Source organism: Phyllobates terribilis, unplaced genomic scaffold (genome assembly GCF_046119375.1).
Source record: "Phyllobates terribilis strain yellow unplaced genomic scaffold, ASM4611937v1 Scaffold_4__5_contigs__length_816908805, whole genome shotgun sequence".
NCBI lineage: Eukaryota > Metazoa > Chordata > Amphibia > Anura > Dendrobatidae > Phyllobates > Phyllobates terribilis.
In genome coordinates, this window is record NW_027362764.1 from 671,122,501 (window position 1) to 671,143,695 (window position 21,195).

At 44.9% G+C, this 21,195-nt stretch overlaps 1 protein-coding gene across 2 annotated transcripts in view; it reads right to left on the minus strand.

The window, feature by feature from the left end:
* LOC141265868 (b(0,+)-type amino acid transporter 1-like) overlaps positions 1 to 21,195 on the minus strand; it is a 108,770-nt gene that overhangs the window by 11,845 nt on the left and 75,730 nt on the right. For both annotated transcript variants that reach the window (XM_073679518.1, XM_073679519.1), the window contains one exon: positions 11,511 to 11,642. In XM_073679518.1, coding sequence (XP_073535619.1) covers positions 11,511 to 11,642 — 132 coding nt within the window. The remainder of the gene's footprint in view (positions 1 to 11,510; positions 11,643 to 21,195) is intronic.

Below are 21,195 nucleotides of genomic sequence, written 5' to 3' on the forward strand. Positions count from 1 at the left end.
ATCTTTGCTGCGTCACCAACAGCCCCAGTGGATCTGAACAGCAGCGGCGGCCACCTATAGCCACATATCACAGGTGGCATCACGAACTTTATCCCCAAAACGTTATTTCACTGTTTATTGACCACCTTGGGGCCGCGGGGCACGTCAGTAGCGATTACATAGCCCCTTGTTCCGTCACTTCTCCAGTGGGACAATAGTTTGACATATCTATACATATGTACTAGGATTTTTTCTGGATTTTTAATATGAAGTTTAAATAAAGAAACCACTCTTTTTTTACCATTACGTGGCATCCTGGGAGCTGGATCAATTCCTCTTTATCCAGTATTTTTTTCTTCACCCTTTTCCAAAAATCAGCGAAATGGTGTTTGGCCGGCCATCATTTTACTGAATTCCCATGAAGCGAATCACTTTAAAACTGGATTCAGGATAATCTAAAGTTTTAGAAATATTCAAAGCAAATTCAATTTGCCTCAAAGTGATTAGCTCATCCCTAACTTACTGTGCTGTAGTAATTCAGTTATATTAGACAATACATACGTCAATCCTAATTTGCTACCTTCTATTTTGTTTGGTTGCTTTACATAAAAAGAGATGTTTGCATCCCAAAGACCAGTTGTTTTTTTCAGTCTATACATATTTTTAATGCATTTGAAGTCCAAGAATGTAAAGTTATTCTAACCAGTACTGCGTCTGGGCTCTCCCATGCTGATCTTCAATCAACATATAAGACATTAGTATTAATATAATCTCCAGGTATTGAAAGATTCTACACAGTTAAAAAGAAGCAAGACGCTGGATCAGATCACAGCGGCACAGTCTCACCAGGGAATCTAAAATCATTCAGCTCTCAAATAACTCCACGAAAAATCTTACATACATTTATATCTAACAGTGAACATCATCTCATTTTAGGACCATATATTCTAGAATATATCTCTGTAAGAGTTACAGCTTTGGTTCTCAGATTGTAATTTTAGAATATAATGCTTGATTTCACTCAGCAAGAGTAAAACAATGAAAATAAATCTGTGTGCTGCCAAATTAGGTGGAACTCACTGCATCTGAATGCTTACAACGCTCATTAAAATCACTAAGTCTGCCTGTAGGAGGGTCCTTATGCTATATGCCCAAGATCAGAAAGAGCAGTGTTTTGGATGCAGCCCATCTGCGCTGCGTCCAAAACGCTGCGTTCTAAATTACAAGCACAGTGATGCCCACTGTGCTTCTATATAACACTGCGTAAACTCACCGGCAGTGCGGGTTTACGAGCTGCAGCATGTTAATTTCTGTTCTCCTCTACAGATATTTCCACAATAGAATGTCATTAGATGCGTTAAATCCGCATAGTTCACTGAACACATGCGGATTTAACTGCGTGGTTAGACTGCAGCGTTTTGGAAGCAGCGAAAATACACTGCGTCCAAAACGTCTTCATAGAGGGCACATAGCCTTAGTATTGCTCCCTATACACATTAAATAGCTGTCAAACATTCATTGGCTGACAGCCAGTGGCGTAACTAGTGTCCGTTGGGACCCAGTGCAAGATTTGGACCGGGGCCCCCTTCATCCTGATTATATACAGTATATGTATACTGTATATATATACATATATATATCCCCCATCCTGGTATATGTCCCTTGTTCTGCTGCTGCTTGTTTAATGTATAGAAAAAAAAAAACATTATACTCACCAGGGGCATACATGGAAGTCATGGGGCCCCATAGTAAAAGTATAATGCACTCCCCATAGTCCTCCATATAGTATAATGAACAGCCCATAGTCCTCCCTAAAGTATAATGCACATCCCATAGTCCTCCATATAATATAATACATACCCATAGTCACCCATACAGTATAATGCACAGCCAATAGTCCTTCATATAGTATAATGCACCCCTCATAGTCCTCCATGTAGTATATGCCCACTATAGTCCTCCATATAGTATAATGCATCCCATAGTCCTCCATATAGTATAAGGCACCCCAAAGTCTTCTATATATAGCATAATGTACCCCATAGTTCTCTATATAATATCATGCATCCTCCATTGACCTACATATATAATGAACAGCCCATAGTCCTTCATATAGTAAAATGCACAGCTCATAGTTCTCCATATAGTATAATGCACCCCCATAGTTCTCCATACAGTATAATGCACCCCCATAGTCCTTTGAATGGTATAATGCACCCCTCATAGTCCTCCATATAGCACAATGGGCCCTCTATTGTCTTCCATATAGTATAATGCGCCCCCTATAGTCCTCCATGTAGTATAATGCTTCCCATAGTCCTCCATAAAATATGCAGTGGCATGTAAAACTTTGGGCACCCCTTGTCAAAATTGCTGTTATTGTGATCAGTTAAGCATGTATAAGATGAAATGATCTGTAAAAGGCCTAAAGATAAACATGACACATTTCCGTTGTATTTTAGATAAAAAAATATATATTGTCATTTTATTCATTTTAAAAATTACAAAAAGGAAAATGGGCTGATGTAAAAGTTTGGGCACCTTTGGTGACTGTGTGTTCAGGTAACTTTGACCAAGGTTTCAGACCTTAATTAGCCTCCTAGGGTTATGGCTTGTTCACTATCATCATTAGGAAAGGCCAAGTGATGCAACTTTCTCAGTTTTACCCAGCCTCCTCTAACCTTGTGCCAAAAAACATCAGTCATGGGTTCTTCAAAGCAGCTGCCTAGCACTCTGAATATGAAAGTGGTGGAGGCCCACAAAGCAGGAAAAGGCTATGAGAAGATAGCAAAGTGTTTTCAAGTTGCCCTTTCCTCAGTTTGAAATGTAATTAAGAAACAAATAGCAGTTAACAGGAACAGTGGAGGTCAAGATAAGGTCTGGAAGCCCAAGCAAAATTTCAGTGAGAGCTGCTCATAGGATTGCTAGAGAGGCAAATCAGAACCCCCGTTTGACTGCAAAAGCGGCTAGCTTCCTCTCTGGTTCCCTTGGAGGACGCTTGGTGGTATCTCAAGCTAAGTTTTCCCCTTTATTTGTCTCCCTTGTTGTCTTTAGTTTATAGTGGGGACTGACCAGTGCTCATCAGCCCTCCCTATCTAGGGCCTAGCTTGAGGGATATATGGGGATTAGGTTTCCTGTTCGGTGATAGGTGCGGAACCTTTATAGGTACGGTAGGATAGGTAGGGTGATATTAGTTCAGCCTAGGAGTCTCCACTCTCCTTTCCCAGGCGTTCGGGCTACCTTCCCCTCATTCCTTCATGTTGCACTTAGTCTTTCCCACACCGTGCGTGACATTGTCACCGGCTATGCATATATAAAAAAAAAACTGACACGTGGGTTTTTTTTATGTATGTTTTTTTTTTTGGGGGGGGGGGTTTTCTTGGTTCATGGATCCCATTGTCAGAGCAGCTGCGCACGCTGTCTCTGGAGGTGGCTGACATCTGCTATGAGGTTCAGCAGCAGCAACAGCGGCTGTGGGGCCCTAATGTTGGTGTCTCTGCAGGTAGGCCAGTCCAGCTTAAACCCAAGGTTGCCCTTCCGGACTGGTTTTCAGGGGGTAGGGACAAGCTTTTGTGTTTGAGGAAGATTGCAAACTGTATTTTAAACTTCGTCTTTAATCCTCCAGAGATGAGGAGCAACGAGTGGGAATTGTGATCTCATTTCTGCAAGGAGATCCTCAATCCCGGACTTTCTCTTTGCCACAGGATTCGGTTTGTCTCCAGTCTGTGGAGGGGTTTTTCGGTGCTCTAGCCCTCATTTATGATGACCCTGACCGAATCTCCTCGGCTGAGTCCAGGTTGCGTCACCTTCATCAGGGTGCTTGGTCAATGGAGACGTACAGCTCCGACTTCCGCAGATGGGCAACTAATACAAAATGGAATTACTCAGCTCTTAGAAGCCAATTTTGTCAAGGCCTCACTGAAAGGTTGAAAGATGCTTTGGCAGTGTATGAAATCACCAAATCCTTGGAGTCTGCCATGTCGTTCGCTATACGTGTTGATAGACGCCTTCAGGATAGGTGGGGGAGACCACCTTCTCCGAAGCCTTCTTTTCGGGGTAATACTCCTGGCGGATCAGGCGGTCTGGCCAATAACCAGTATGGGGGGTGGTGGAAGAACCCATGCAGTTAGGGGGTGCCTCTGCATCGTACATTTCCCCGGAGATCTGCAAAAAAAAAAGGGCGTGTGTTTTTTTGGTGGAAAAAAGGGACATTTTATTGGGGCCTGTCCTTCGATTCTAAAAATAGGAAACTTGATTAACCCTTGGTAGTCTGGAGCTGGATAAGCAAGGGGTGCATTTATCATCAACCTGCAGTTCCCGGTTTGTCCCGACAGCAGAGGTGGTGCTGGAGAGCAAAACTGAGAAAATTTCTGTGTTTGTAGACAGTGGAGCTGGAGTCAGCATGGTTGATGCTGAGTTTGTGAGAACTCATGGTCTTGCTTTCTCTACTTTAGCTAAGCCCATTCCCATCTTCGCCATCGACTCAGCACCACTTGCGCAGAAAGTTCTGACTCAGATTGTACATAATGTAAAACTGAGGGTGGGGTCGGTTCATTGTGAGATAATTCCTTGTTATGTCATGGACAGTCTTCCCACCCCAATTGATTTGGTTCTACCCTGGTTAGTGAAACATAATTCGTTGGTGGATTGGCAATCCAGGGAGATCATTAAGTGGGGAGATTACTGCCATGAGAACTGTTTAAATATTTCCCCTTCTACTGTCTCTACAGAGACCTTACCGGCATTTTTGTCTGTTTTGATGAATTTTTTTCTGAGAGGGGGTGTCAGGATTTGCCTCCTCATCATGCATATGACTGTCCTATTAACCTGACCCCTAGAACTAAACTACCAAAGTCCAGACTGTATAATCTTTCTGGCCTGAGAGACAAGCTATGAAGGATTTCATTGCGGAAAGTCTGGAGAAGGGACATATCAGACCCTCATCTTCGCCCGTGGTGGCAGGGTTCTTCTTCGTGATGAAAAAAGATGGCGGTCTACGTCCCTGTTTAGATTTCCCGGAATTAAATCAAACTACCATCCGGGATCCATACCCTCTTCCTCTGATTCCAGATTTGTTCAGCCAGGTTGTGGGAGCTACGGTGTTCTCCAAGTTGGATTTAATGGGAGCCTACAATCTGGTTAGAATCAGAGAGGGGGATGAATGGAAAACAGCGTTCAATACCCCTGAAGGGCATTTCAAGAGTCTGGTTATGCCTTTCGGCCTGACCAATTCACCTGCGGTGTTCCAGCATTTAATTAATGATAATTTCCATCATTTGGTGGGCAGCTTTGTGGTGGTCTATCCGAATGATATTTTGGTTTACTCACCTGATTTTGAGACACATCGGGGGCATGTTAAACAGGTGCTTCAGATATTAAGGAATAACAAACTATATGCCAAACTAGAAGAGTATGTTTTCACCCTCCAGGAGGTACAGTTTTTGGGGTACCTGTTCTCATTTTCGGATGGATCCAGAGAAGATCCATGCTGTCCTTGATTGGGACCGTCCCAAGAACCTGAAAGCTCTACAAGGTTTTCTGGGCTTTACTAATTTTTAGCGGAAATTCATCCAAAATTATTCAGTTATTGTGAAACCCCTCACTGACATGGCAAGGAAGGGGTCTGATTTTTCTAAATGGTTGGATGCCACCCTGCATTCTTTTTCCTCCCTAAAGAGTTTGTTTTGCCACTGCACCTATACTCAGTCACCCCGATGTTTCCCAATCCTTTATTGTGGAAGCTGATGCGTCAGAGGTGGGCGTTGGGGCTATGTTGTCTCAGGGTTCGTCCGCTGGTAAATGGCGTCCATGCACTTTCTTTTCCAAGAAATTGTCTTCGGCTGAGAGAAATTATGACGTGGGTAATAGGGAGCTTTTAGCGATTAAATTGGTGTTCGAAGAATGGTGATATTGGTTGGAGGGGGCTGTTCATCCTATTACTGTTATCATAGACCATAAGAACCTGTCATATCTTCAATCGGCTAAACGTCTTAACCCTAGGTAAGCTAGATGGTCCCTGCTTTTTACTAGGGTCAATTTTGTTGTCACTTTCCGTCCAGGGGTCAAATATGTCAATGCTGATGCTTTGTCCTGGAGTTTCCCTTGTGGTGAGGACCATGAGATCCCTTCCCCCGATTTCACAGAAGTGGGTAGTCATTTCGGCATTGTACCCTGAACTGGAGGGTGGCGTGTTAGAGGCTCAGAGGGACGCCCCTGCCTCCTGCCCTTCAGGAAGGTTATTTATACCGTCTAATCTGCACCACAAAGTAATTAGGGAACATCACAACTCTGTGCTTGCTGGTAAGACAACTGCAGACCTCCTTTCTCGTCATTTTGGAGGCCGGGGTTGCATCGGGATGTGGTTGAACACGTATCAGCTTGTAGTATTTACGCGCGTTCCAAAGTATCGCATACCCATCCGTCTGGTACTCTTCTTCCGCTACTTATTCCTAGCAGGCCATGAACACACTTGTCCATGGATTTTATTACTGACCTACCGGTATCTGCAGGCAAAATTGTGGTTTTGGTGGTTGTAGATAGGTTCAGTAAAATGGTTCACTTTGTCGCAATACCCGCACTTCTGAATGCCAAGACTCTTACTCAGGTGTTTATACTGTAAATGAGATCGTGAAGCTTCACGGGGTTCTCTCCAATGTGGTGTCCGATCAGGGGACCCAGTTTGTTTCCAAGTTCTGGAATGCATTCCGTTCTTGACTGGGGGTGCAGCTGTCCTTTTCCTCTGCCTTCCATCCTCAGTCGAATGGACAGACCGAGCACATTAATCAGAATTTGTAAACTTACCTCAGGTGTCTTGTCTCCGAAAACCAGGAGGATTGGGAATCTTACCGCTGGCAGAATTTGCAATTCATAATCATCGCCAAGAATCTATCGGCAGGTCACCGTTCTTTGGTGCATATGGTTACCATCCACAGTTTGGTACTTTTAGTGGGGGAGGGGCTTCGGGAGTTCCTGAAGAGCAATATTTTTCTTCATCGCTCTCCTTGGTGTGGCGGGGGGTTCTGAGTAATTTGAAGATCATGGGAGACAAGTACAAACGTATGGCTGACAGGAATCGCTTGCCAAGTCCGGACCTGAATGTGAATGACTTTGTTTAGTTGTCTACCAGGAATATCAAGTTGAAGCTTCCTTCTTGGAAGCTGGGACCTAGATTTATTAGTACCTATAAAATAACTGCCGTCATTAACCCAGCAGCATTTCATCTTGAGCTACCTCAGGCCCTTAAGATTCATAATGTCTTTCATAGGTCTCTTCTCAAGAAATATGTGGAACCTCTTGAGTCCTCAACCCTACCACTGCTCCCAATAATGGTAGATGGTAATTTGAAGTTTCATATTTCGAGGATTGTAGATTCTCGTCGAAACCGTCATTCACTACAATACTTGGTGCACTGGAAATGTTATGGTCCAGAGGAAAGGATGTGGGTTTCAGCATCAGAGGTGAATGCCCCTAGGCTAGTTCATTCATTCCACACCTCTTATCATGAGAAACCTGGTCCAGAGTGTCCGCAGGCCACTCGTAGAAGGGGGGGTACTGTCACGGGTGTGTCAGGTGTAACAGACATTCGCTCTGGTTTTGGCTACAGAAGGTCACTGCGTTTGGCATTACAGAAGCCTTCTTAATCCTTCTTAATTTTGGACCTAGCAGCAACCTCCCTCCTGCTCTGATTGACACACTCTGGTCTGGGTGTTTATAAACTCTGTCTGCTTCAGGGAGTCGCCGGTGATAGTCTCTTTTTCCCTTGTGCAGGCTTAGTGCAATAGCAGTCGGCTAGCTCTGGTGCCCTTGGAGGACATTTGGTGTTATCTCTCTGGTGTCGGCTCAAGCTAAGTTTTCCCCCTTTGTTTGTCTCCCTCGTTGTCTTTAGTTTATAGTGGGGACTGACCAGTGCTCACCCAGTCCCTATCTAGGGCCTAGCTTGAGGGATATACAGGGATTAGGTTTACTGTTCGGCGATAGGTGCGGAACCTATATAGGGACAGTAGGATAGGTAGGGTGATATTAGATCTGCCTATGGGTCTCCACTCCGCCTTTCTCTACCGTTTGGGCTAATTTCCCCTCATCCCTTCATGTTGCACTTAGTCTTTCCCACACCGTGTGTGACAACTACCTCAAAAGGCACAAGCTGAAGGTTTAACAATGGCCCTCTCAGTCCCCTGATCTGAACATCATTGAAAATCTGTGGCTAGAACTCAAAATAGCAGTGTATGCAAGACGACCCAGGAATCTCATAGAACTGGAAGAATTTTCCATGGAAGAATGGATGGGAATCCCTCAAACACGAATTGAAAGACTCTTGACTGGCTACAAAAAGCGTTTACAAGCTGTGATACTTTCAAAAGCATGTGCTACTAGGTACTAACCATGCAGGGTGCCCAAACTTTTGCATCGGCCCATTTTCCTTTTTATAATTTTTAAAATGTAAAAGATGAAACTATATATATAATTTTTTGCCTAAAATACAAAGGAAATGTGTCATCTTTAACTTAAAGCCTTTTAGAGATTAGTTAATCTTCAACTTGCTTAACTGTTCACAACAGGGGCGGACCTACTGCCCGTGCAGCCGGTTCATTGAATGGGGGCCCCTGAGGGAGAGGGGGCCCCTCCAGCCTCCAGCAGGGCCGCCATCAGGGCATGACTGCCCTGACTCCAGCATGGGACCTGGCCGGTCGGGGCCCCCTCAGAGCCCCGTTGGGGCCCCCCTCTTGTGCGTCTCCTCATGGGGCCCCCCTGCAGGACCCCCCGCCATCACATGACCGGAGATGTCCCTGCGCTCAGCATGGGACCCCAGGCCCCATGCTGAGCGCAGGGACATCTCCTGTCATGTGACGGCAGCCGGCACAATACTTACCCCTCCCCGTGCCTCCGCAGCGTCTTCTGCGCGCGATCTCTCCTGAGCTGTCACAGCTGGAGTCCGGATCAGCATCAGGTGAGAAGTGAGGTGAGTATTTGATTTTTTTGTTTTATGTATGGGGGCATGGGTCATTATATGGTGGGGGGAGAATGGGTGTGACATCCTGCATGGGGCATTATAAGAGGGGGGTGACATCCTGCATGGGGCATTATATGGGGGGGTGACATCATGCATGGGTCATTATATGGGGGGGGAAGTGACATCCTGCATGGGGCATAATAAGGGAGGGGGGGTGACATCCTGCATGGGGCATTATAAGGGGGGCGGGTGTGACATCCTGCATGGGGCATTATAAGGGAGGGGGTGTGACATCCTGCATGGGGCATTATAAGAGAGGGAGGGGGGAATTGACATCCTGCATGGGGCATTATAATGAGGGTGGGTGTGTGACATACTGCATGGGGCATTATAAGGAGGGGGGTGTGACCTCCTGCATGAAGCATTATAAGGGAGGGGGTGGTCTGAGATACTGCATGGGGCTTTGAAAAGGGGGGAAGTGACATCCTGCAAGGGGCATTATATGGGGGAGAGAGGTGACATCCTGCATGGGGCATTTTATGGGGGGTAGAGGTGACATCCTGCATAGGGCATTAAAAGGGGGGTGTCATCCTGCATGGGGCATTATAAGGGGGGAACAGCCTGCATGGAGCATTACATGGGGGCCAATATTCTGTATGGAGCGTTATATGGGGGTCAGTATTCTGTATGGATCGTTATATGGGGGACAGTATTCTGTATGGAGCGTTATATGGGGGACAGTATTCTGTATGGAGCGTTATATGGGGGCCAGTATTCTGTATGCAGTGTTATATGGGGACCAGTATCCTGTATGGAGCGTTATATGGGGACCAGTATCCTGTATGGAGCATTATATGGGGACCAGTATCCTGTATGGAGTATTATAAGGAGTCTGTATCCTGTATGGAGCATTATATGGTGCCCATAATACTGTATGGAGGACTATACTGTCCGGTCTGCACTGTGCGCTGCAAGGGTTTGCCGGCTTCTGAGCTATTGTAGAATTTACAATAGATATCGCTCATGTAATGTAGTAAGTGAAATCCTTGGCCTTGTACTATATGAATATTTCTCTGCGGTATCTTTGCATCATGAATCATGGTATGTGTTAAAGGGGCCCACTGAAACTCTGTCGCCCAGGGCCCACAAAAACCTGGAGCCGGCCCTGGGGGTAAGTATAACAAGTTTTATTTTTTTCAAAATACAATTAATTAACTAGGAGTGGGGGGAATCAGAGATGCACGGGGGAATGAGAGATGCACGGGGGGGGGGGGGGCCTTCATGCCCCCTATAAAGGGCAGGGGGGGGCCCAAAAAAAATTCTTGCACAGGGGCCCAGTACAGTCTGTGTCCGCCCCTGGTTCACAATAACAGTAATGCCCAAACTTTTACATGCCACTGTAAGGCACCCCATAGTCCTCCATATATAATGCACAGACCATAGTCCTCCACATAGTATAATAAAACTCCATATATAATGCACAGCCCACAGTCCTCCATATTAGCAAAATACACAGCTTATATCCTTCATATAATATAATGCACAGCCCATAGTCCTTCATATAGTATAATGCACTGACAATAGTCCTTCATATAGTATAATTCACCCTCGATAGTCACCTATATATAATGCACAGCCCATAGTCCTCCATATAGTATAATACACAGCCCATAGCCCTCCATAAAATATAATGCATTACATACAGTAGGCCTCCATATAATATAATGCACCCCCATAGTCCTCCATATATAATGCACCCCCATATCACTCCATATAATATAATGCACCTCCATATATAATGCACAGCCCATAGTCCTTCATATAATATAATGCACAGCCCATAGTCCTTCATATAGTATAATGTACAGCCCATAGTCCTCCATATAATATAATGCACAGCCCATAGTCCTCCATTTAGTATAATGCACAGTCCATAGTCCTCCATATAGTATAATGCACATTGGAAAACCTCTTTTCATCTCCAGGATAGGGGACATGTATATCATGAAGGGGCCCAGGATGGGGGACAGATATATCATGAAGGGGCCCAGGATGGGGGACAGATATATCAGGATGGGACCAAGATGGAGGACATGTATACCAGGAAGGGGCCCAAGATAAGTGCAGATATATCAGGATGGGCCCAGGATGGAGGACATATATACAAGTAAGGGAGACATACCAGGATAGGGCCCAGGGTGGGGAACATTAGTACAGGATAGGGGACGTTACTGCATAGTGGTCGAGGTGGGGGGGGGCAACACATATGTCCTTATAGGATTTAGAATGCTAAAGGGCCCATACATCTAACCAACTTTCGGGAAGGGGGAGGGCCCAGGTCCAAATTTTGCAATGGGGCCCATCAGTCTCTAGTTACACCACTGTACACGGGTCCTCATTGTATCCACCAATCCTCACCTGAATAAAGTGTAAGAAGTTTGAAATCTGAAATAAGAGTAACTTTGAGATGATGGAGTGGATTTCAGACCTCATTTTGTTCTTCACTCATATGTGACAAATAACCTCAACTGTTGATGTTCTGTAGCTTCTGGCTTCATTAACAAAAGGGAAATCACCATACCTGAAGATACAATCTCCTTGGGTGTCAGAACAGTGAGGTATGAGATGTTCACCAGCAGATAGAAGGCAATCACTGCACACATGGCTGTTAATATACTGCGAGGGATGTTTTTACTTGGGTTCTTTATTTCCTCTGAAAAATAAGAAAGAAAAGTAATCAATAAAAATGTAGCGAAAATCTTGGCATAGAAAACTGTAGAATAATCATTCATCACAGTGGTGGATTGTTAAAGGCAGATAGAATTACAATACCCACTCAGATATCATAATACATAACCCTTCATTTTGTCTCAGCCATTCCTAGAAAATTCCTAGTATTTTGCAAGCATTTTTTGGAATAGTAAAACCTTTAGTGTACTAGTTATTGTTACGGATCCGGGTGGTGGAACCTCTTTGCTGTGATACAAGGAGGGACCAGAGGGGCGTAACTAAGTGCCTACCCGGACTGACCCTGGCCACATGGCGACTTAGTCGACTCCGTGAACCAAGGAGGGATCGGGAAGGTGAACCAGGTGCCACTCTGGGACCGACCTTGTATGAGAGCAGGTGACTTCCACGGGACTGATGGCCAAAGCCGACAAGCACAGCTGATGAGCACGGCTGGTAGACAGGCAGGTAATGTGGGTAGACAAGCAGGCGGGCACAGCAGATAGACAGGCAGGCGGGCACGACAGATAGACAGGCAGGCGGGAGTGGCTGATAGACAGGCAGGTTGGCACGGCTGATAGACAGGCAGGCGGGCACGGCCAATAGAAAGGCAGGTGGGCACGGCTGATAGACACGCTGGAGGGCAAGGCTGATAGACAGACAGGAGGGCACGGCTGATAGACAGGCTGGTGGGCACTGGAACCTGAGAGCTGGAGAGAGTGTTAGCACATAAACAGCAACTTTGCACAGGCACCTCCATTATGGAGGAGGTGCCTTAAGTAGGGGCAGTCCTCCGGCCATTGGACGGGGACTTTTAGGATGGCGTGCGCGTCCCCTATAAGAGGAAGGGAGCGCACACATGCCCTAAGTTCAGAGACCGGGGATCTACACGTGGTGCGCGCACCCCAGACAGGCGCTGCGATGAGGCCAGGGGAAGGAGCGGGGAACGCCAGACCGGAGCCGCAGTGGTGAGTAGATCGGCGTCTCTGTCGGGCAGGAGGCAGAGACGCCGACGCTACAGTTATGAATGACTAAGCACACACCTTGTCCATTCTATAGATCCGAATACTCTCTGTGACGCAATATTTTTCCATAAGAAAAATACAGCATGTCTAAATTATAAATAGGTCAGCAATATTGGATGTGATTTTACAATATAGGTCTTTAGCAGGCTATGGGTGCCCCATTATGGATCTGTACACCATGGATTCAAAATATGCCATGTGCACAAGCAGAAGACAAAGGGACCATGGCAAAGTTTGGGAAAGCTGATCCTAATGAAGCCCCCTATTACAGTTCTGGATTTTTCGATCATAACTCTTTGTTTCCATAACCATTGAGCTCCTATTCCTTTTGCTTCCTTCACAATTTTTCACCAAATACCAAAGGGAATGTGGCCAGTGAGAACTGGGTCTTCTTTCTGTTGGGACTTATAGAAATCAAATAGTCTGCTTCCATTGTATTACACTCTAGACCTTAAAGGAGTTTTCGGAGAGTTTAACATTGATGGACCATCCTTAGGAAAGGTCATCGATGTCTGATGCAACACCCGACACCCCCACCAATCAGCTGTTCCTGGTGTCGGCTGGAACTGCTCAGATGTGGGGCAGCACTGCACAGCTTTGTCGACGGAATAGTGGCTGCGGCCAGGCACTGCACATCCATCCCCAGCTGCGGCCACTATACAGTTGACGGAGCTATGCTGTTCAGCTCTGCAACTGAGCAGTTCCAGCTACCGATGACACTGTATCGCACCTCCACTGATCAGACATTGATGACCTATCTTTAGGACAAGCTATCAATGTTAAAGTCCTGGACATCCCCTTCTTCCAAGAACCTGACTGGCTCTTTCTGGTACATTTGTGTCCAATAATATATTTGTGTCCTGTTTATAGAGCATAAAATTTACATATTTCAGGTGAGTAAATTAGGTTTGCTAGTTTATTACATATTTCTAATATTAACCCCTTTCCGACCAGGTCAGTAATAGTACGCACCTGGTCGAAAAGGTCGGTTCAGCGGGGGCTCCGGCGGTGAGCCCGCACTGAACCGGGCACATATCAGCTGATTATTACAGCTGACATGTGCCCGCAACAGCTGCGGGTGGAATCGCGATCCACCCGCGGCTGTTAACATGTTAAATGCCGCTGTCAATCTCTGACAGCGGCATTTAACTCGCGCTTCCGGGAAGCGCGTCCTAAGCCCCGCCCATCAGTGACCCCGTCACGTGATCGCGGGTCATTGATGGGTGAGCATGACAACCCAGGGTCTGCAGCAGACGCCTGTGGTTGTCATGTCTCAGTTGCTATGAGCGCCACCTAGTGGTCGGCGCTCATAGCACATGAGCATTTCTTCTGCATACAAGCGATCTGCTCATTGCTTGTATGCAGTAGAAGCAATCAGACAACTGCAACTTCTAGTCTCCTATGGAGACTATTGAAGCATGCAGTAAGTGTAAAAAAAATGTTTTTAAAAATATTAAAAAAATAAAAAAAATATAAAAGTTTAAATCCCCCCACCTATGCCCCATTCAAAATAAAATAATAAAAAAAAACAACACATGCACATATTTGATATCGCCGCATTCAGAATCGCCAGATCTATCAATATAAAAGAAGTCTTAATCCGACCGGTAAACGGCGTAACGAGAAAAAAATTCTAAACGCCAGAATTACTTTTTTTGGTCTTTGCAACATTGCAATAAAATGCAATAACGGGCGATCAAAACATCGGATCTACCCCAAAATAGTATCAATAAAAACGACAGCTCGACGCGCAAAAAATAAGCCCTCACCCGGCCCCAGATCTCGAAAAATGGAGACGCTACGGGTCTTGGAAAATGGCGTAATTTTTTATTTTTTTTTAGCAAACTTTGGATTTTGTTTTCACCACTTAAATAAAAAAAGAACCTGTACATGTTTGGTGTCTACGAACTCGTACTGACCTGGAGAATAATGTTGGCAGGTCAGTTTTAGCATTAAGTGAATGTGGTAAAAAAAGGATCCAAAAAACAACTGTGCAATTGCATTTTTTTTGCAATTTCACCGCAGTTGGAATTTTTTTCCCGTTTTCCAGCACACGATATGGTAAAACCAGCGATGGCATTTAAAAGTCCCCCAAAAAATATGCCCTCACATGGCCATATTGAAAGAAAATTAAAAAAGTTCTGGCTCTGGGAAGAAGGAGAGCAAAAAATGAAAACACAAAAACAGAAAGACCCATGGTCTTTAAGGGGTTAATACAAGCAAAAACTGGCAGAATAGAAATCTTAGTGCTAACCTAGTCTTACCCTGCATAAACCACCATGTCATCCACAACAAAACAAAAACAAATTACCTAGTCCACCTTCATTGGCCTCTCATCAGAGGGTAAAAATCCATTATGGCTAAGCCCTTATTTACCTGGCTGCTCCTCTGTACAAACATCGCACTACAGAAACATTTTAGTGGTTATGATTGCATCTAATTATGGATTTACAAAAATCCGCAACACAATAGCCGTCGAATATCGGCATGTACACAGTGTTAACAACGAACATATGTACATTTAGTAAGAAACTGCTCAGTTGGAAAACTAATCCTTTTTCCTCCTAGGGGGTAAACAGTCTGTGTTTCAGTTGTGCAATTAAAGTACAGCATGTATTACTGCGCTATAAAACTCGCCTGAAAGCAAAGAGTCTCATTTACAATATCATTAGGGAATTTCCGATCTGTGAATAAATGCCTTAAATAGTTTACTATTTAACCTCATAGTGGAACATACTGTCTCAATAAATTAAACGCTGGGGAAAGAAAAGATTGGAAAAGTTTGAGAAAAAGATTTGCAGAAAAGCCAAGCGCAATGAATTGTAGGATAGTGTCACCGAGCTGCAGACAATTGTCAGGATCCTGGTGGTTATCAACATGATGTGTTGTAGCCAACATCCCGTAATAATGTGACCTGTGGGAGTGCTGGTTATTGGATGGCATAGTTGTGTGGACATGTGAGGCGAAAGCAGTCAGATCTGTAGATGGGTGCATGTCACATAATAACCTTGGATCCATAAAGCTTTTTGTAAAAATCAATGCCTTTTATTTACAGTAGCATAGCCATAACAAGGGATCTGTCTAGAATAATAATTAACTGACCCCAACCCAGGATTTATCATTGAGCTAAGGAGCCCCTGAACCATGATAGGACGAGCCCTGACTATGTTAAGATGCTCTTTCATGAAATGAAACCAAAAACCCTCTGGCGGTCTAATCCAGTGATCTCCAAACTGTGACACTTCAATGTTTGCGAAACATCAACTCCCAGGGCAAGCACAACTTCAAGATCAATATCTATATTCTCGATTTTGTATCAAGAATTACTTTCAAAGATTGCCTAATTGCTTTATGATAATGTTAACTAGAAATCTTTAAACACATTGAGCCCGATTCATCAAGACCGGTGATGATTACAGCAGTCTTGATGAAGGGGGCATGATGTAGACAGACGCTTAGATGCACAGGCCTCTTAATGAATCAGGAGCGTCTGATAAATGGCTTGCAACTCTGTGAGACCTGCCACAAATATGACTCCAGTCAGGAACTGAAGTAAGATTTCTGGTGTAAGGAGCACAGCAGCTTATCATGAAATAGATTCGCAGAGGAGTCACGCCCCTGTCACACCCCAGCTCCGTTCAGTTTAGCTGAGCTGGCAAAACAGATGTGAAAACGCCAAAAGTTGCAACATTTTTACATCATTCCGAGGAAAAATTTTATAACATATCAAAACTTTTTACACTAGTTTTCTGGTGTAAAAGCTTTGATAAATTGTGGCCATTGTTTTTTTTTTGTTTAAATAATTTTTATTAGGGGAATTTTTACATAAACAAGGAAAGGCAAGTGTAGGGAATACTGCAAAAAATATTCAATTGTGAAATACAATATAAGAACTGAAAATATTTGCAGTAGAGTAAAATAGAACATCAATAATACAATATACCATGTCTACCCCAAAACCTAGAGGACAAAGAAGGGAAAGATGGGGGCAAGGAAAGATGGGTGAGGAAGAGGTATTGTAGGAAAAGAGGAAACGGAATAGGAAGGGAAAAAAACTGAAAATGATAAAAGGGGGGAGAAAAGGAAGGGGTGAAAGCAAAGAAAAGAAAATGAAACAGAAAAGGGAAGGATCAGGATGAGAATGGGAATGGGAAGGGGAAATATAACCTGGGAAGCAGGGAAAAGGAAAGGAAAAAGAAGAGGTAACAATAGTCCACTGAGAAAGTTTAACATGGAAAATATGCAAAGATCAAACATTGATATACAGAAAATATGACAATCAAATTGCGTTAAAGTACCGGCAAAGTTTTAGCGTCTAGAAAGGCGCTCCGCTTCTGGTGAGAAGAATGAGTTCCAGGATGACCATTTTGCTTCATATTTAGATAGAGAATTATTTTTGAAAACTATGGCTAATTAGAAGGTATTGTGAGTTGAAACATTGTCTATAATATCATTTATGATAGGTAATCCACTAGTTTTCCATTTGGTCCCAATTTGTAATTTGGCAACTGCAAACAAATGTAAAGAGATATGTGTAATTTCCTTGGGCATTGAGTCTGCATCTAGAGAAAGGAGGGAGACTTCTGGGGACATTTCAATCTCATCTTTCCCCAATTTATTTATTACGTTATAGATTTCTTTCCATAATGGTCTAATTTTTGGGCAAGACCAGAAAAGATGTAAAATATTGCCACTTTGCTCACAGTTCCTCCAGCAGAGATCTGAATGTCCTGGAAAGGCTTTTTTAAAGCCTGACCGGAGTAAGATACCGACGTGAATAGATTTAACCCCTTTACAACCCAATGTGGTTTGCACGTTAATGACCAGGCTAATTTTTACCATTCTGACCACTGTCACTTTGAGGTAATTACTCCGGAACGCTTCAACGGATCCCCCTGATTCTGAGATTGTTTTTCGTGACATATTGTACTTCATGATAGTGGTAAAATTTCTTCGATATCACTTGCGTTTATTTGTGAAAAAAACAGAAATTTGGCGAAAATGTAGAAAATTTAGCATTTTTCAAAATTTTAATTTTTATGCCCTTAAATCAGAGAGATATGTCACACAAAATAGTTAATAAATAACATTTCCCACATGTCTACTTTACATCAGCACAATTTTGAAACCAACATATTTTTATTGGGGAGCTATAAGGGTTAAAAGTTGACCAGCGATTTCTCATTTTTCCAACAAAATTTACAAAACCATTTTTTTAGGGACCACATCATATTTAAAGTCACTTTGAGGGGTCTTTATGACAGAAAATACCCCAAAGTGACACCATTCTAAAAACTGCACCCCTCAAGGTGCTCAAAACCACATTCAAGAACTGTATTAACCCTTCAGGTGCTTCACAGGAATTTTTGTAATGTGGAAGAAAAAAATTAACATTTAACTTTTTTTCACAAAAATATTACTTTGGACCCCAAAATTTGTTGTGCAATTTCTCCTGAGTAAGCAGATACCCCATATGTGAGGAAAAACCACTGTTTGGGCGCACGGCAGGGTTCGGAAGGGAAGGAGCGCCATTTGACTATTTGAATGTAAAATTTGCTTGAATAATTAGCGGACGCCATGTTGCATTTGGGGAGCCCCTGATGTGCTTAAACAGTGGAAATGTGGCTCCCCTGAGGGTTCGGTCGCGACGGAGGTATTGCATCTCACCCAGAGGTGTGGTATCACACTCTCAGGTAAGGAAGGAGTATGGCTCGGGATCCTAACACCTGCATTCACTACACCACATTTCCGGGGGACAGGGCGAGATTGCTCCTACGGGAGAGCACAGTCCCTGATCCCTGGCTGGAGTGGGGAGGAACCACTTAGAGAGGGGGAACTATGTAGTGGATGGGGTGGAGGACGTAGATCCTGGGAGCACATGTGTAGGAGCTATAAAAGGAAGGAACCATCTTAGGTCAGAGAGTCCAGTTCTGTCAGAGGAGGAAGGTGACAGGAGCAGAGGCTCTGCATGAGCTCTGCTCCGGAGGCGGGCCTAGCACTGAGGCCCAAGTGTGAGAGGAGAGGGAGCAGGACGGCTCCAGGAATGAGGAGAGAAGGGACCCTAGGGGTACGGGCCGTGCAGAAGGCCACCCGTACGCCCGTTGCTACCAGAAGGTAGAGGGGTCAGGCCAGAACAGGGAACCGGATCCCTCAACTAGAAGAGACACCGCAAATGCTTAGCTAGGAACCGGAAGCTGCAGCATTTCAAGTGCTGTAGCCACAAGTCCACACCAGTCACACTAAGAAGGTAGCCACATAGGACCCAGGGGACGGAACATACGTCGCCCGCCAAGGCCCGAAGGTACCGGATAGAAGTGGCGCTGGGTGTGAGGAGCATGAAGAGGCCAGAGGAAGGTACACAGAACGGGGTCCTGATAAGTGCTCTGGAAATACCTGAGGGTGGACAAAACCCCTCACTGAGTACGCACAGCACGACGGGGGAAGAATGCTTGGTACCTGTAATCTGAACTACAATAACAGTGAGTAAAGACCCTGGGACTGCGCTATCTTGTCTCTGTATTCCTTGCGGCGCCAGCACTCACAGCACTAGAACGCCCTGCACAATCACCACCATCATCCAGTCACGCTGCCCTGAAGCTACACTCCTCCTGTGGGGAGTCACATCACCTTGCTGCACATACCACCAGCTTCAGCGGACTGCTCCACAGCGGCGGTTACCAATAACCGCATTCCACAGGTGGCGTAGTCGGACATTAACATTTGCACACATAGACTACCCCCTTGGTTTGACCGCCCTGGGTCACGGACCGGGCGCCGCCACGGTGACTACAACCCCCAGCATCTGCAGGCCTGGATCCGGGTACCCCACGGCCCAGGGGGCGCGTCAGAAACCCCCCACAAGTGACATCAGGGAGCTTATCTAGATGTGTGGTGAGCACCTTGAACCCCCAGGTGCTTCACAGAAGTTTATAACATTGAGCCGTAAAAATAAAATTTTCACATTTTTCCCACAAAAATGTTTTTCAGCCCCCACTTTTGCATTTTCATAAGGGTAACAGAAGAAATTGAGTTAGCAGATACCCCATATGTGGGGGAAAACCACTGTTTGGGCGCGCGGCAGGGTTCGGAAGGGAAGGAGCACCATTTGACTTTTTGATTGTAAAATTTGCTTGAATAATTAGCGAATGTGCCCCTGATGTGCCTAAACAGTGGAAACCCCCCACAAGTGACACAATTTTGGAAACTAGACTCCTCAGGGAACTTATCTAGATGTGTGGTGAGCACCCTGAACCCCCAAATGCTTTACAGAAGTTTATAACATGGAGCCGTGAAAATAAAAAAATCAAACTTTTTCCACAAAAATTATTTTTTAGCCCCAATTTTTTTATTTTCACAAGGGTAAGAGGAAAAAATGGACCCCAAAAACCTTTGTGCAATTTCTCCTGAGTACGCCAATACCCCATATGTGGGGAAAATACAGTATTTGGGCGCATGGCAGAGTTCAGAAGGGAAGGAGCACTGTGTGACTTTTTGAACGCAAAATTGGCTGGAATTGAGAGCGGACGCCATGTCGCGTTTGGAGGGCCCCTGATGTGCCTAAATAGTGGAAACCCCCCACAAGTGACCCCATTTTGGAAACTACACCCCTCAAGGATTTTATCAAGCGGTATAGTGAACATTTTGAACCCAGATGTACGACACAGAATTTGATAACATTAGGTCATCATATTGAATAAGTTGTCATTAGTCTTGAGCGCAAGTGCTCGCTACGTGAGTTTGCATTGGGTACTCAGGTATGCACCATGTATCGCACGTGCTCAAGTGACATGCTCGAGTCCCCGCCCCGCATGTTCCACGGTTATTAGACACCCAAAAATACTACGCGGGGATCGCTCGTGCATGGCAGGTAATCCCTGCGAGGTTTTTTTGGCCACGAAGCATATGGGGCGGAGACTTGAGCATGTCACTCGAGCACCCGCGATACTCAGTGCATACCCGAGCACCCGATGCAAACTGAAGTTACGAGCACTTGCGCTCAACACTAGTCGCCATATCGTCATCTTTTTTTTTTTTACTTTTGAAAAAAATCCAAACCCTAACCCTAGCCCAACCCCAACCCCAACCCTAACCCTAGCCCAACCCGAACCCTAGCCCAACTCTAACCTTAACTCCAACCCCAACCCTAGCTCAACCTTAACTCTAGCCCAACCCTAACCCTAGCCCAACTCTAACCCTAACCCCAACCCCAGCCCTAACCCTAGCCAAACCCTAACCCCAACCCTAGCCCTAGCCCAACCCTAACCCTAGCCCAACCCTAACCCCAACCCCAACCCTAACCCTAGCCCAACCCTAACCCCAACCCCAACCCTAGCCCCACCCTAACCCTACAGTTTATTTTTTACGCCGTTCCTCGTGCGATATAAGTGATTAGACGACTCTATTCTTCGGGTCGGTGTGATTACAGCAATACTAGAATCATATCGGGTTTTTATGATTGACAGCTGTCACACATTAAAAGACGCATTTTTTTGTAAAATCTAGTTTTTGCCTCAC